The following is a 17,701-nucleotide window of genomic DNA, read 5'->3' on the forward strand; positions in this document are numbered from 1 at the left end:
CGACCAACACCGACTGCGACCTGCCCGAGAGGTAGGAGGAGAACCACCAGAGGATGGTGCCTCCCACCCCCACCTCCCGCAACCGTCGCAGAAGGATACCATGGTCGATGGTATCGAAGGCCGCTGAGAGGTCAAGAAGCACAAGGATAGAGGAGTAACCCCTATCCCTGGCTCACCAGAGATCATCGATCAGCGCGACCAAAGCAGTTTCCGTGCTGTAACCAGGCCTGAAACCAGACTGAAAGGAGTCCAGATAATCGGTTTCATCCAAGGACTACCGGAGTTGAAAGCCACCACTTTCTCAAAAACCTTCCCAACGAAGGGGAGGTTGGAGACAGGACGATAGTTACTCAAAATGGCTGGATCCAGAGAAGGCTTCTTCAGGAGGGGTCTCACCACCGCATCCTTTAGGAGGTATGGGAAAGATCCCTCCCGGAGAGAGGTGTTAACTATCGTCTGGATCCAGCCACGTGTCACCTCTCTGCTGGTCGAGACCAGCCAGGAGGGGCACGGGTCCAGTATACAAGTGGAGGCACTCACCGCTCCCATGGCCTTGTCCACTTCCTCAGGAGCAACAAGTTGAAACTCGCTCCATAAAATCCGCTCAAGACCTTCCCCCGGTACCTCGGCTGGTACTGTGCAATTGGAGTCCAGATCTGTCCGAATCCGAGCAACTTTATCCGTTAGAAACTGAACAAATTCCTCAGCTCTCCCCTGTAAAGGGTCATCCGCATCCCTCCCTTTCAAGAGGGAGCGAGCTATTCTAAACAGGGCGGCTGGGCGCGATTCAGCGGGTGCAATAAGAGCGGCAAAATGTGCACATTTCGCCACCTGTATTGCCACGAGATAGGTCCTGATATAGGCTCTCATCAGTGCTTGGTCTGACTCAGAGTTACTGGCCCTCCAGGGGCGCTCTAGGCGTCTCTTTTGGCGCTTCATCTCCCGGAGTTCCTCGGTAAACCAAGGAGCCCTCCTGGATCCGCTACCTTGGAGAGGCCATAAAGGCGCAATCCGGTTTAGAGCCGCCGCCGCTGTATTCCAAGCAGCGACCAAGGACTCCGCTGGACTGTGGACAAGAGCGTCAGGTATTTCCCCAAGCGCCGTCTGAAATCCCATAGGGTCCATCAGGCGCCTGGGGCTGAACCACCTAATCGGTTCCTCCTCCCTACAGTGGGGGATTGGTTTCTGAAAGTCTAGCCTCAGTAGGAAGTGATCAGACCACGACAAAGGCAAGATCTTAACGCCCCTCTTAACGCCCCTCAGTTTTCTGATACTTTTGTTTGAGCTATAGTCATATTTATAAATTGTGCCAAAGCTTGTTCTGGTTTGCTTTTCTGTGACTTATTTCATGTCCAAAACTATTTTATGAAAGAATCTAGGATGTATCTTTTAAGTGAGAAACTTTGGTTTCTTTCTGTATGACATGGCATTGCATAGACAATTTCTCTGGAATCTGGATATTAAATAATGTTTATGTGTTAAGTTTTGTTAGAACACGGAGAAGATTTCAAGATTCTTATGTAACTTTCTCTAAAGTATCCAGGGAAGAGTGTCAAGAATCACTTGAGAGATTTTGGTCATTTTATAATTTTATATATTTAAAATAATTCAGCTTTATGTTACAGTGGAATAAGACCACAATTAATCTAGCCTAGCCCATTGTATCATGCAGGGACCAACTGAATGCATTTGGGAAAATCACAATTATTTTTTTTATAGCAAGCTGTACGTGTTCTGTCTCTTATAAACATCCATCAGTATTGGAATTCATTAATCTGAACTAACTAGCCTGGGCCTTTTTAAAAACCATCCAGACTGGCGGTCATTATTACAATTGAATTCCATAATTTTACACAAAGTTTTATCTTGCTTAATTGCTAACAATTATTTAAATATAATCACTGGATTGCTTTGCTCTATGCATCCTGATAAGAATTGCTCAATATTCCCAAAGCTGCAAATTTATCCTGCAATACATAATAAAACTGAAGGAAGGCGAATTTCTGTAGGGGTGCGTGGTTAGACTGGTTGAAGCTCATCTCTTTGAGGAAGAGGAAGGAAGTACATTGAATGCCCTGCAACAATAGCTTTGGTTTGCATTGTTCTCCTCTAGCATTTTCTGGCGATTTTCTGGGAAACTCTCAAACCTGCTTTAAAGGCTTCTAAATTGTTCTTTCACCGAATAAAGGCAAATGTTGTATGCAGGTGCAGTGCATTCTGATGTTGTGAAAAATGGACAATAGTCCCATTCACAAAATTTATGGATCATTCTCAATAATAGGACGAAAGGAATTGGCAGTACAATAGATCTGGGTGAAACATAATCGCAATCAAAAAGTGTATTCCTTAAGTATGTTAGCTGAGCATTGTATCACCAGTGGTGGCATAAAAAGTTTGTGAAGAAATTTCCTTTTTTTCTTCTTGTTCATAGTAAGAAAGGAAGAGTTAAGAAATTGTGCTATCCAGGATCCTAATGGCATCTACTTGAAAGAGAAGGGACTCAATTTCCCTTGGTGTGTGGTCTTCCAAGCATAGCCATGAAAAGCCCATAGACTTGAGTATACATGGTATGTTTGGGATAAGCAGGAAGGTATCTCAGTGAGGCTGTATTTGTACTACAGTTTAGTGTTCAAGGGTGATTGGACCATGAGGAGGAAGGGAGCAGTAGTGGAAGAAAATGAACTATAGAATGGAGGACAAGCCAGCAATTTCATATCTAATTCAGTAAATCAGGCTAAACGTAAAGCAGGAAGTTAATATTAGATTTGAACATCAGTAAAGGAGAATATTTGTAGCTCAGGGTCGAAATGAGGTATGAATATATTTAACGTGGGAAGTGTTAATAAAGCTACTTTTCATGAATTAATCTGGACCTGAAAAAGGTTTTAGCCCCAAATTATCAATTCCATGTTAAACATGTATGGTGAAATGTTTAAAAATATTTATTTGTTTTAAATGAATCATTATTTTGTCCAGTATTGCAAACAATGGAAAAACCTTTAGGTACTTATTAATGTCTCCATGTTATTTTTTCCTACTTTTCTGTATGTCTTTTGATTTTGAGAGAAAGACTTTAAAATCATTTTTTTTAAAAAGAGCTTTAAATTCTTATACAGAAGGATTTTGTGTGATTCCCCTCCCCCCTTTTTTTGCCTCAAAATCTTTTTCTTCCAGATCAGATTTTCAGAATTGGACATGGGGAAATAGGGCTGTACTATAGACTTATTTATGCTGCAACATTACGATACCATTTTATTTTCATTTCCTTTTCTAATAGTTCTCTATAAAGTGGAATGCACATCTTTTTAAAAAATTGTTGCAGATTTATGTTATGCAATTATCTATGACTATGACAAAATGTCTTTCTTTGGAATCACAAACAGTAAATTCAAACCTGGTGGGATTATTTTCCTCCTGTGCATGTTCTCTTTGGTCTCAGAGAAATAAATAGAAAGATGGAATAGACACTTCCTTAGAGGAATAAGAAAATTGGAACCTTCATAAGAAGGTTGTCAAATGTGTGTGCATTTTAATGTTGTAAATCATATATGACAGTGATGGCTAACCTTTTTTGGATTACGTGCCAAAAGTAGGGGGAGCGCAGGGGGGGTGTCATGCACGGGTATGCCCATACCTATAATGCTATACGCGTGACCCCAGAGCGCATCAGGGAAGCCTCCGGAGGGCAAAAAACAGCTGAAAAAGGCTGAAATCAACTGGCCAGCGCGCACATGCATGCTGGAACTGACAGAGCAATGCCTCACGTGCCGTAACAAATGGCTCCGCGTGCCACAGGTTCGCCATAAAGGGTATAGATATTATGGATATAATTAAAACCTGGTGGATTTGAGAAAATCAGCGGGCACCTTGTTACAAACTATGGGAAAGATAGGAATGACATAGGGGAGAATATTAATAAACATGTGGATAATGGCAGAAACATTAGTGTTTTTTTTAAGCCTATGATAAAATCCCTCATCAAATACTTTTCAGTGAACTTAACAGCCATAAAGCAGATCCTCTTTGAGTAAGTAATTGGCTGAAGCATAGCAAACAATGAATAGGTGTACAGGTAGTCCTCACATCCACAATTGAGTTCAACATTTCTATTGCTAAGGGAGATGGTTGTTAAGTGTGTTCGTCCCATTTTGACACCTTTCTTGCCACAAATGTTAAGGGAATCGCTGTAGTTGTTAAGTTAGTAAAACGGTTGTAAAGTGAATTTAGCTTCCCCATCAACTTTGCTGGTCAGAAGGTTGCAAAAGGTGATTACGTGGTCCCGGGACACTGCAACTGTCATAAATATATGCCAGTTGCCAAGTGTCCAAATTTTGATCATGCAGGGATGCTGCATTGGTTGTAAGTGTGAAAAATGGTCATAAGTCACTTTTCTCAGTGCTGTTTGAACAGTCACTAAAGAAATGGTTGTAAATTGAGGACTATCTGTAAATGAGCTGTGGTGGCACAGTAGTTAGAAAGCAGTATTGCGAGCTACTTCTGACTGCCGGCTGACTGCAGTTTGGCAGTTTGATTGTCACCGGCTCATGGTTGATTCAGCCTTCCATCCTTCCAAAGTGGGTAAAATGAGGACTCAGATTGTTGGGGGGGCTGACTCTGTAAACCACTTAGAAAGGGCTGTGAAGCACCGTGAAGTGGTATATAAGGCTAAGTGCTCTTGCTAAATGGACATTTCTCACACTGGAGGGATCTAACTAGCAGGGGATTCCGTCACAGGGCGAGTGTTTTTTAACATATTGATAAATGATCTGGAGTTGGAGATGACTAGTTGAATAACCAAGCTTACTGAAGACATTCAATTGTTCAAAGCGGTAAAAACAAAAGAGGGACTGAGAAGAGCTTCAGCGAGATCTCCGCATATTAGGGGGTAGTACAGGTCAAAATGGTAGAAGTTGTTCTCGATGAGCAAATACAAAGTGATGCATGTACTTCCCAAATATCCTAACTACTCATACAAATTAATGGGGTCAGAGCAAGCAACGACTGATGAGGAAAGAGATGTTGGAGTAATGGTGAACAGTTCGATAAAGGTGCCAATAAAGTGTGCATCCACTGTAAAAAAAAGGCCAATAGAATGTTAGGCATAATAAGAAACTGTATTGGAAATAGAGATGCCATTATCGTAATTCCCTTATATAAATCAATAATGTGGCCACATCTGGAATATAATGTACTGTTCTGGTCAATGCAGCTCAAAAAAGAGATAGTGGAGTTGGACAAGTTTCAGAGGAGGGCAAAGAGGATTGTGGGGTTATAGCAGCTTCTAATCAAGAATGCTTATGACAATTGGGGTGTTTAGTCTAAAAAGAAAGGGAATGAAAGGAGGTAGGATTCAAGTGTACAAAATTAGCATGTAGTGTATAAAATGAACAAAAAGAAGCTTTTTCTTCTTTTTCCAAAATATTAGAACCAAAGGCTAACTCATTTTTTTAGACAATTTATAATTCAGGTTTAGAATTTGCTACCATTAGATCAGCGGCTTGCAATCTTAAACACTCAAAAGAGCCATTTGGGCCCATTTTCCACAGAAAAGAAAACACCGGGAGCCACAAAACCTGGGTGGCTGTGGCCAACTCAATGTCACTCTCATCCAGTCACATGAACCTCCCTGCCCGCAGCCAGGCCTACCCAGGTTTTGCAGCTCCTGTTTTTTTTCTGTGGGAAATGGGTCTCTCTCCTCCTCCTTCCTTCCCTCTTATTTCTGTTCTTCTCTTTTCCCCTCCTTTTTTTCTTTCTTTTTCCCTTCCTTCCTTCCTTCCTTTCTTTCCCCTTCTCTCTTTTATTTCCTTCACTCATTCTCTCCCTGCAGCTGTCTCATTTTTCTCCCTCTTCCCCCTCTCTCATTTGTTTCTCTTTTTCCTCTCTTCCATTGTCCCCCTCTATCATTTTCCCATTTCTCTCTCTCTCTCTCTTTTTTCCCCTTTTCTCCCTCTCATTTCTCTTTTTCTCCCTCTCATGTTTTTTCTTCTTTCTGTTGCCAACCCCCGCATTAGATGATTACTTTCAAAAAGCTTTTGTCTAGCTTCAGAAACTGGTTTGACCAAGTCATGGAAATCATGATGGGAATGTGATTGCTTCTGAATCCATTTGCTGGGATACTCAGTGGCTTCCTTCTGCAGTTGGTTGGTCACTGTGAAATGTGTTAGACTAGATGGGCCCGGGGGGTCAAATCCTGCAGGGCACTGTGTACACATTGTTATGTTGTTACCCAGGGCATAGGATTGTGCATGTATTAATAACTGGACTGATGCAGATTGAATTTTTGAAGTTTTGCCAAAGAATCCATTAAATTGAGAGCTTTTGATCTTCTGATGAGTAAGGTGATTTGTATATATAATTTGCGATAGCTTTCTTTCTTTTATGCTTTTAAAAATAGCTAGACTTTCTCCACGTCTGCTTTTTTTATTTGTACAATTTACCCTGTGTACCATGCTGTGTTCCAATGTTGATTCAGAAAAGCTCCTGTCAGATCTCATCTCTGCAAATTATTATCTTTATTTGTTTCCATGATTAATTTTGGAGGTATTTCATTTTCCAAATATTAATATAGCATCATTGTATTTCTGATTTATTTGGTCAATAGAAGTTGGTATAGGAATGCAAAGGAATGTAGATATGACTTTGATAAAGGAATGGATGAGCCATTAAGGCCTGAGAAATGATAATTTAGTCTGAGGAAAGTGGAGAGCATGGGGGGGGACGGACTCAAAATGACCCCATTTTGATTCTGATTCTGAAGATAAAAACTTTGAGAGGCTTTCCAAATGGATATTACCCTTTTGAAGTAGACAAGGTCAGGAAATCCTAAGCACTGCAAGGATTCCAGGAATCAACTGCTACATTTTTATTGCAGGTTATAACAAGAATCTTTAAAGCTTGTCAGAGTTTTAGGTGCCCCATTTTATATCCGAATCAAGGCAGGCTTATACATTCCATCACCAAGGTTATCTCTACATTCCTTTCCAGGATAAGACTGGGCACGCTGTCTGATGGAGCTACAACTCCTGTCAGCCAAAGCAAAATTGACAGTGCCAAGGAATGATAAGCATTCTAACTCAGAATATTTGAAGGACATAGCAATAGCAATAGCAGTTAGACTTATATACTGCTTCATAGGGCTTTCAGCCCTCTCTAAGCGGTTTACAGAGTCAGCATATTGCCCCCACAGTCTGGGTCCTCATTTCACCCACCTCGGAAGGATGGAAGGCTGAGTCAACCTTGAGCCGGTGAGATTAGAACCGCTGAACTGCAGATAGCACTCACCTGAAGTGGCCTGCAGTACTGCACCCTAACCACTGCGCCACCTTGGCTCTAGATTAAGGAATAAAATGCTATCCTATTTATACACTGCATAAAATTTTACAACCTTTAGATCAGCTTCCTATTTGCAAGTATATCAGCTGATAACTGAGAAATAAAAACTATGATAATGATCTTAAGTATGATCCAACTTTTATGATGAAGAGTTTAAGACTTTAGATAGATACAAGTTCCTGATAGCCTGTGCCACAATATTACTATATGGAGGTTCTTCTTTTCTTCCTCTTTAAGAATACTCACCTGGTTGTTTTGTGTTGAGGCAGACATGGTTGAATCCTCTCTGCTGGCTCTTCTTTCCAGTTCTGCTAATTTTTCTGTGCTACTTCTCTGAAATTAGCTTATAGTTGGTTAGTAGGATGCATTGTGACATCAACAGGAAAGCTGCCAATCAATGAGGTCCTTCCTCCTCTAGTTTCATTAGATTTCAGTTCTGACAATTTATTGGTTGAAATGCTTGTGTAATTATTTGGGTGTTGTTCTTAATAGGGTATTTTTTGGGGAAAATCTAATTTTAGCTCTGTACCTCCATGGCTCATATAATACAGGAGACATCAAAGGAATTAAGCATTCAGTGAACAAAAATAATTGTTTATAAAATGTATGATAAAATACTGAATAATTTGATTCCCCTGAAATAAGAATTCTTTGCATTCTACAGAAATAATTGAAATTCAAAGACAGTGATTGCCTCTTTTTGTGGTGGGGCCTGTCCTCTGGAATGATCCCCTCCCTCCAAATGTGTGGGCTCAAATCTGTTGGCATTACTAAAACATTAACAACCAGGAGGTTTCTTTGGGTACTGAGGCTGGGATGATGTCTCTAGGAGGCTTAACACTTGCAGGTTCCTGCTTGCCAATTACTTGCCAATTAAAGGTGCTTTCATTTAAATTGCAGTGTTTGTTTTTAGTTATTTTGGATATTGTAAGCCACCCAGAGCCAGGATGTTTATGGTGGGTGTACATATAAATAAATAAATTAGCCTCTGAAACTAATTCTACTGTATTTTAATCAGGATTTGAATTTAATCACATTTGAGTCTGTAGAAGTGGCTCTTTGTCTTCTGTGGAGGATTCTGTGTAGGATTTTAATTAAGTGAAAGTCCTGCATAGCTGATTATGAAAGGCATTTATGTGTTTAAATGGAATTAACTATGTACATTAGCAAATGCAGTATCATTTTTACAGTTTTTCAGCCTTGATGTCAATATTGGTACGAATGAGCTTTGACATAAGAAATGATTTTGAACCAAAATTCAGATTTCAGCCAAGCAGTTTGTTTCATGACCACAAAAGTTTTAAAAGCATAATTTCTTAAAATTGTTTACACTACTGACATTAAATTATTCCTGCAGCAGGCAAAATTTGTTTTCATCTCAGGATTATTCTATGGAGAAAAAAAAATCAGAGCAGCTCCTCCTTCCTAATTCCTCCATAGTTTTCTGCCACAAATACATTATCACCTGCTTCCAGATTTATGATATATAAATATATCACTTTCATTCTACTGAGCATAGGCAATTAATTTGGTCTTCATCATTCATACATTTCTCACTTTCCACATGAATTAATTTGGTCTGAAAATAGAATAGGTGCACAATCAACAATCAATCGGTGAATTCTAAGACATTATTAGGTAAAAAGATGTTGTATATGGGGAGAAGATAACCAAAAATAAATATATAGTTTCAGATATGCTTTCAGAAATTGTGACAAAGAGGCTCCTACTGCCTCCTTGGAGAACAATCCTAGGTATCTGGATTCTATCATTTGGGTTATTCAAGAAAGGTTTGATGTATTTCTTCATTATTAAGTAACTTAAAATGAGTCATATTTCTGAATCCTTTCATGCCTTTCAGTTATTCACGTACATTGTACATTATTCTGAGACAGGTCTGTGACATAGACTTCTGAATGAAAAATAGGTTAAATTGATATTTAGCAGGCATTTTCAGGTAATTACTGCAGTTGCTTATTTAGGAGGCCAGTTTCCAATTGTATTGATTTATTTTCTTGAAAAGTTTGGTAAAATACGGTATCTCCATTCATAGCTATTTATTAAACTTTAAAACAATTTTATATAATTCACTGTTGATATCTAGACATGAATAAACCTCTTGGCTGGAATACTTTCTTTGACCATTTATGGTACTTTACTTAGAGCAGGAAATAATGATAATTCAGATTTGCAAGACTCATTTGTAGCTTCTGATTTCCTTCAGGTATAGCTCTACTAGGAGTGCTAATGTGTTATGAACTAATAAGGGGCTTAAGTGATTTCTGGGATTGGCTTTAATTCTTTGAAATCCCCTCTTTATGTAAGGCCCCAAATTCTACTTGTGGAACTTAAAAATGTAGTCATGCCCTCAATTTCCTAGAGGAATGCTCTGCTGCCTGTAAAGCTTCTTGAATGTGATGCAGAAATATTTGTTCTTTGTGGTCTACTGGACCAAAATTAATTTTGTGTATTTTGAAGTGTGTGTGAAAATTTTTCAGGGACACCTATCTTTCTTTCCTTCCGCTTGTTGATGGCTCCTTGTGATTGTTAATAATTGCTATTCCACTAGATGGCAGCATCTAACTGACTTTGAATTAGAATGGCAAACCACTTCTCTATTGCTATCCAGAAGGGGACAAACTTTGTTTGAGGGAGACTTTAATTTAATTTCTACGAAACAGTGGAAAGATGGATGCTGTGCATCCATCAAATAAGAGGACATACATAATATGGAGTAGGTCTGCTCTGTGATGCACATATTTTAGTGAGGGGTCCTTGGTGTTCTCTGAGCTTGGTTGTTTTCTTGCAGACGTTTCATTACCCAAACTAAGTAACATAATAAATGCCAGTTATTGGTACCTATTTTAGTTACTCGTTTTGGCTGCTGGTTGCATTTGGAATTTGTTCGATAGGGAGAATTTGCACATTTATAAAATGGCTTTAAAGGGGAAGTGTAACAGTTACCGTATAAAGCACAGGTGTACAAATGTCCTCACTATGTATTGCTTAATATATTTTTTCTTACTATATTTTCCTGTAGTTCTGCTTAATTTCTATTTAACTGGCCATACACAAAGCGAGACACTATTTTTATTTTTTATTGATGATGGAAAAGACGTTTTTGGAAATAAATAAAGGTGATTGAAAACTGGAAATTTTTTTTTGCATTAAATGCTTTAAAACTAAGGGCTTTTTCATATTAAAAAACAGATTGGTATCCCAAGAAAAGCTAGATGTGGCACACAAAGCAAAATAAAATTCTTCAATGATGTTAATGAATTATGATAGATACTTAGGAGTCCAAAAAGTGTGTATCGTTTCAAAATTTTAAATGTACTTTTCCTTAATTAATAGTGGCCAGTGATTTATTTGTATAGTTCAATTTTAAAGGTATTCTTTTAACCTTAATCAACTTCCATTTTCATAATGAATAATACTTAAAGAGCCCAAAAACCTTTCCTTGAGGTTAGAAAGCTGAAGGGTATTTAGTAATTTAATCTTTAATATTGAAGCTTTATAAACAAGAGGTGTCCCATAATTTATTACTGATTCCAGTAGTTTATGCATCAGTAATGTGGGTCCCAGTTTTCAGATTGGTAGATTATTTAAAGCATCTCAGTTCTAAATCATTTCTGCAAAGACAAACAAGGAGCAAGAGCTTGCAGGAATTTCTGTTTTAAAAGTCGTTTGACATTTGTGCTGAATTACGAAGTCTTCTATTACTCTAGCAAATATGAAATTACGCAACATCTATGTGAGATATTTTAATTGTTGTTATTTGCCTATAGCTGATGAACTCTGTTCTTATATTTGCCACAGTGATCACATGGAAAACATTTCTGGCTATTTAATGAAATATACAAATCTTGTAACAGGCTGGCAGTACCGGTAAGTTCGATTTTCCAAAACTATTTCAGATGGAATAGCTTAATTCCTGAGGCAGTAATTGTTAATAATATTCTGATTGTTTTAGAAAATAATATGTGAATGCAGAATTGTTTTAGCATTAATCTTTTGTTTTAGTGCATGTATTTGATTTCCTGAATGGTAAATTTTTAATTGAACTAGACGACTTTGTGTATTTTACCCTTCAAGAGATAATGCAAAGAAAAATACAGCTATGAAATATATTTGAAAATGGAGGGTATAGCACAGCTGCTATTATAAGCAACAGAAAGATGATTTTGAATGCAATATTGACGTTTGATTAGACATAATATTAACAAGATTCTAAAAGATTGGAGCTCATATTTTGAGATTTCTGAAAGTATAATTACAATAAAAATTGATCTGCTGCATGTTTATTCAGAAACATGGTTTCATGGTTTTGTTCTATAGTTTAATTCCTCATATGTAGGACTGTGTGTAGGAATTTGCAGTCTTGGTGTGACACAGTTACAACTGTCTTTTTTCTAGTTAATATTTGTGTGAATTTGAAAATAAGATCCGAACACTTGAGTTTTTCAAAGTTTGCAAAAGCTACGTTTTTGCTCTTGCTTATCTTCCTCCTCTGTCTTTCCTTCTGCAATAAAAATTGTTATGATATAACATTATCCTGGGAATGCTTATTCTCTTTGAAATACTCTCTGAAGCATGGCCTTAAACAAGAAAAAAAAGATGCATGTTTTTCCTTCAGTCTATTTGTCCCCCCCTCATGCTTTGAGTTCGGTTTGTAAAACATTAGGGATCCATGTTCCACCTGTTCCTGATATTTGCAATGTAAATTGATTCTTCAGTCTAGGAGCTACGCTTTGAAATCTCAGGACTTGCATAGTCTTGTTGAGCTACGGAGACTCGTTTACAATTGGTTCTGCAGTGATTAAATCATGCCCATTTCAAACCATTGCATCTTTGGTGTCCAATAGCTTCTAAATGCAGTAGTAACTATCTTGATCTTAGAGGCACTACCATTGTAATAAAATGGAATCGTCTTAAATAACACAAACATGTTTCCTTAGCATAGGTTTTATTTGGAACAGTATGTGACATTGTCAGTCCTCTCATTTGTCCACTGAAGCTAAAAAATATTGTCTCATTATCACAACAATAATAAGCACAACATCATTTGCCTAGTCAAAATTGCCCAATACATCTGCCATATCGTATGGCTCGCTGTTACTAAAATAAGGATTTCTTTCAATCAGCAATTGCAAGTTAGCTCAAATTAGGGAAAAGTTTGGAATGTTACTTCTACTTATGAGCTGCGGTGGCATTGTGGTTAGAGTGCAGTACTGCAGATGACTTCTGCTGACTGCTGGTTGCCTGCAATTTGGCAGTTCAAATCTCACCAGGCTCAATCTTGACTCAGCCTTCCTTCTTTCCAAAGTGAGTAAAATGAGGCTCCAGATTGTTGAGGGCAATATGCTGACTCTGTAAACCGCTTACAGAGGGCTGTAAATATAAGCCTTAAGTGCTATTGCTACTTATTGGTCTTCATTGCTTCTTTGTTATTTAAAAACCTCAGCTAAGAAATAGGGCTATATTAGTAGCCCTGACTCCTGGTTCCTTATGATGTCTGTAGGTCCAACTTCTTCTGTTTATTTCAATCTAAGGATAAAAATCTCTGACAATGTGCAAAATCCTATTTAAGAAATGAAAAGATGAAAAGCCTCTGAACATGTACACAGCCTTTCGGGTCAGCCAACATATAGATTTGATAAATATATGTATGATTTTTTCCTGTATGTGTTAGGAAAGCTTTCTTGCTTGTACCAAAGTATAAGGCTCCTCTACTAAAACTTCCTAGCTTCAACCGGCCATTTACCCAGGAACATTGCTTTGGTCTGGCTGATGAGTCTCAATGGCAAGCCACACCATGCTTTTCAGCTTTATGGATTTTTGTAGTCTTTCAGCAGAGGCCTCAGTAATAATAAAAGCTTCAAAACTGAATCCAGGCTCATTTTTCCTTACAGGCCATTTTAATGTTTTTTATATATTCCAAATATTTTCATCTTTGGGTTCATTTTTGAGAGTTGTCTTACAATGTCTTTGGTTAGTTTTGATGTATTGCTTCATCATTTGCTTCCAGGGGTATTATGCAAACATTGCAGAAAACAGAAAACTCACCTGCTTAATCCCAAAGGCTGAGTCCACATTTTTCCATCCTGCAGGAGAAGATGAAGGAATGGTGGAAGACACCTTTTTCTCATTCGGTCCCTTCCCTGTACAGTTCCCAATGCCACCTTTCACAGATTATTTCCCCATATTCAGGCAAAAATGTCATTGGGCACAAATGGCTGAGAGGCAGAAATAGCTAAAAGTTAATTACCTTTGCCTATAAAATATATTCCATACTTCCACTCACTCTCTCTAAACAATAAATAAATTCAGAATGAGTTAAGTTCCTCCAAGAAGGAATTAAGTCAAGATCCAGGCTGTGTATGATTTCTGTTTAGATCAATTCAATGTTTTTTGAACCTGTCAACTTTAAGAGGTGTGGACTTCAACTCCCATAATTCCCCATTTCCCAACCTATCTGGGGAAATTCTGGGAGTTGAAGTCCACCCATCTTAAAATTGACAGGCTAAAAAACCACTGGTTTAGGTTATAATTTTTTTTAAAAATTTTATTTTATACACATAAAGACATCAACAAAAATAAACACATAACTTAAAAACAACATAGGAACAATAAGTTCCATCGTATATCATACAGCACTTCCGAATCGGTTTCTTTGCAGTTAGTGTTTTCCCTTCGATACATTTCTATCTTGCGTTCATAATCTTGTTATTCATTATCCATTTTTATATACATTTCTTTATTTATTTATACTTAGCTACTTATGATCAAGTATTATTTACCTATATTGTGCTTTATATTTTTACTGCCATTTATTCTCTTACATACAGTTATAGGTATACATTCCCATAATTATTCTTTTTCTTTGCCATTCTTATATTATTATTCCATTTAAAAGGTTATAAGGTATAATTTGGAATGTATTGTTTACCATCCTTCACACCTGCTATGACACCACCTTATTTTCTCTTTCTTTTCTTTTCTCCCTCCCTTCCTTTTCTACTTCCTTCCTTCCTCCTCTCCTTCTCCTTCTTCCTTCCCTTACTTCTCCCCTACTCCTACCCTCTGTCTTCTCCTTCCTACCCTCTCTCCTTCTCTTTTTCTCTCTTCCTCCCTCCTCTCCTTCTCTTTCTCTCCCTTCCACCCACCTCTCCTTACTTCTTTCTTCTTCCCCTACCTCTCCTCCACATTTCCTCTTCCTCTCCTACTATCTCTCCTTCTCCCTCTCTCTCTTCCACTCTCCACTTCTTTCCTTTCCTTCGTCCTTCCATTCCCTACTTTCTTCCTCCCCTCCTTTCCTTCCTTCTTCCCTTCCTTTCTTTTTCTATTGTTATAGGTGTCTCTTTCAAATCCACTCTATGTTTTCTTGAGGATGTTATTTCCACAAGTCCATTTTTTAATATCATTTCCTTTTTTCTCTATCATTCTACAGTCTATATGCTAGCTATCATCCTGATTTGATTTCACCAATCATGACCCCCTTGTTTTACTCATAATTATTATTTTTGAGAGTTGTTCTATTCTTTCATTGCTTTTTATTTCTTTGCTCCATCCATCTATACCAATTAACCCATATCTGGTCTACTTTCAATTTCTTAAGAATATTAAACATCTGGGCTCTTTTTTTTTTTAGTGCGTTCAGTCCATTCAAGTTTATCGCCATAATTGTTATTTCTTGATCCATCTTTAGCTGAGATTGTTTCTTTTACTTCTAGTTTGTATCTGACTTTTCCCTCTCGCGCCTTCCTTCTCTGCTCTCTCTCTTTCTTGCCTCTGTTCTTCTCTCCTCCTTCTTCCGCTGTCTTCTAATGTTTCTTCCTCTTGACCTCTGCATTCTAGTTCCTCTTTGCTTCCTTGTTCTCCTTTCCTATTGCAGTGTTCTTCATAGAATTTGTGTGCTTCTTCTAAATTCTCTATCTTATATCTTTTTCCTTGCCAAGATACCAGAACCCCTTCTGGTACCAACCATCTGTACATTATTCTATTGTTATTTAACTCGTTTGTTAAAAATTGGTATTGCCTACGTTGTTCCCAAATTCTCTGTGGGATCTGTTTAAGCGTGGTCAGCTCTTTTCCCTGTAGTATAATCGTCTCTTCTCTAGTTTTTTTGTACACTTCATCTCTGGCAGTTTTCTTAGCGAATCTTACATGCACTTCTCTCGGGAGTCTATTTCTTCTTGCGTAGTTAGTATTCACCCTGTAAGCCTCATCAATATTCCCTCTCACTTCCTGTTTTTTTTTTGTTTTTTTGCAGAAATTCAGTGAGGGTATTAATCATTTTATCTTTCAGGTCTTCCTCCTTCTCTTCCAGTATGTTTTCAAATCTTGGTAGGTAGAATGCCGCTTTTTCGTTTTCAAGTCGGATTATTGATAATTCTAATTCCTTATTAAGTTGTCTATATTTCCATCTTTCCCATCTTCTGATCTGAATGTTGTATTTTTTCTTCCACACATTGAATTTTCTGTTCATTGATTGCTAAGGCATTCTGTATCTTTTCGACTTTATCATCTACATTCTTGATCGTTCCTTTCAATTCTCCCATTGAATTTTTTAATTCTTTATGATTCTTCCTTGACTCTTCTTGGCTTTTTGCCAAAGTCTCCTGTATCAATTGGAGCATCGATTGCATGTTCTGCATCGTTGGTGCTGGTCCCGCTGATTCTGCCATCTTTTCAGCTTTCTCCAACCCCCACGTACTCTCGATTGACCTTTGATTTAAGGAGGGGGGTGTTGTTGAACTCACATTGGGTATGGTCTTTTCCCCTAGTTTTACTGAGGTTGCCATTTTTAACCCCCTATTTGTCCTTGCCCACAATTGGCTATAATTTTTACCTTGTTTATACTTTATCAGTAATATCAATAATATAAATAATTATATAATCCAATATTCAGCAACAATTCAACTATTAACCTTCCTTGATATCACCTTTCTTGCCCATACAAATTTATTAATACCCTTCTGCCATTCTAACAGGTTCACATCTTTTTTAAGTATAGGTAGCATTTGGAAAAGAAATAAAAGTTTAGGTAAAATATTCATTTTCATTGCTGCTATTCTTCCCAGCAAGGATAACTGTAACTTTTCCCATTTTTTCATCTCTGTCTGTATACTATGCCAAAGTGGTTCATAATTATACTTATATAATTTCCCGTTTGAGGTTGAAATATGAACTCCTAAATATTTGATCTTTTTAACTATTTCACATCCTATCATTCCTTCTAGTTCTTCCTTTTGTTTAGTATTCATATTTGTAGCTAATATTTTTGTTTTCCCTAGCTTTATTTTAAATCCTGACATTTGACCATATTGGTTAATCATATTCATTAAAATCATACTAGTTTCCTGCGGTTGGATTAATATTATAACCAGATCATCTGCAAAAGCACGCACTCTATATTCTTGCTGCCTAATCTTAATTCCCTTTAAACCCTCCAAGCCCTGTATTTTATTCAACAATATTTCCAAAGTTATAATAAACAGTAATGTGGACAAGGGACAACCCTGTCTTGTACCTTTTTCAATTTGAAAAGAATCTGTTAAACTTCCATTAACTATAATTTGAGCTGTTTGCTGTTGATATATTGCTTTAATTGAGTGTAAGAAACGTTCTCCTATTTGCATTTTTTGCAGTGTTTTCAACAGGAATTGCCAATTAACTCGATCAAAGGCTTTCTCAGCATCCAGAAATATGAGCGCGGCAGGAATTTGGTTATTCTTTCCCAAATATTCTAGTGCATTAACGATTAATCTTACGTTACTTCTCATTTGTCTCCCTTGAATAAAACCTGTTTGATCATTATGAATCAATTGTTGAATAACCAACATTAATCTATTTGCTAGTATTTTAATAAAGATTTTATAATCTACATTAAGTAGTGAAATAGGTCTGTAGTTTTTTGGTTGGGTAATATCATGGTCTTCTTTAGGTATCAGGGATATGAAAGCTGTCTTCCAAGATGGGGGTACCTTACCTTCCGTTTGAATCTTATTAAATAATTCTTTAAGAGGTTCTACCATTTCTACTTGTAATTTTTATAGTAAGCCACTGTCAATCCATCTGTACCGGGTGCCTTCCCTGCCTTTAACTGCTTAATTACCTGTAAAATTTCCCCCGAAGTTATTGGTTGATTCAATCTTTGTCTCTGCTCTTCTTTAACTATGGGTATTTTTTCTTTTTCCAAGTATCTCTATATCTAGACCATTAATTTTGTCACCCTTGTACAACACTACAAAGTATTCACGGAAGACCTTTTGAATCTCACCCTGTTGAAACACTTCTTTCCCTCTATAGTGCAATTTGGCTATGTTACGAAGTTTTTGTTTTTTCCTAAACTGATATGCTAACCATC

General features: G+C 37.5%; 1 protein-coding gene across 3 annotated transcripts in view; it reads left to right on the forward strand.

The window, feature by feature from the left end:
* Positions 1–17,701, forward strand: part of OSBPL11 (oxysterol binding protein like 11) — a 76,043-nt gene that overhangs the window by 16,509 nt on the left and 41,833 nt on the right. For all 3 annotated transcript variants that reach the window (XM_032215819.1, XM_032215811.1, XM_032215829.1), the window contains exon 2: positions 11,152–11,220. In XM_032215819.1, the coding sequence (XP_032071710.1) occupies positions 11,152–11,220 (69 nt within the window). The remainder of the gene's footprint in view (positions 1–11,151; positions 11,221–17,701) is intronic.

The sequence above is a fragment of the Thamnophis elegans genome, chromosome 1 (genome assembly GCF_009769535.1).
Source record: "Thamnophis elegans isolate rThaEle1 chromosome 1, rThaEle1.pri, whole genome shotgun sequence".
NCBI classification, from domain to species: Eukaryota; Metazoa; Chordata; class Lepidosauria; order Squamata; family Colubridae; genus Thamnophis; species Thamnophis elegans.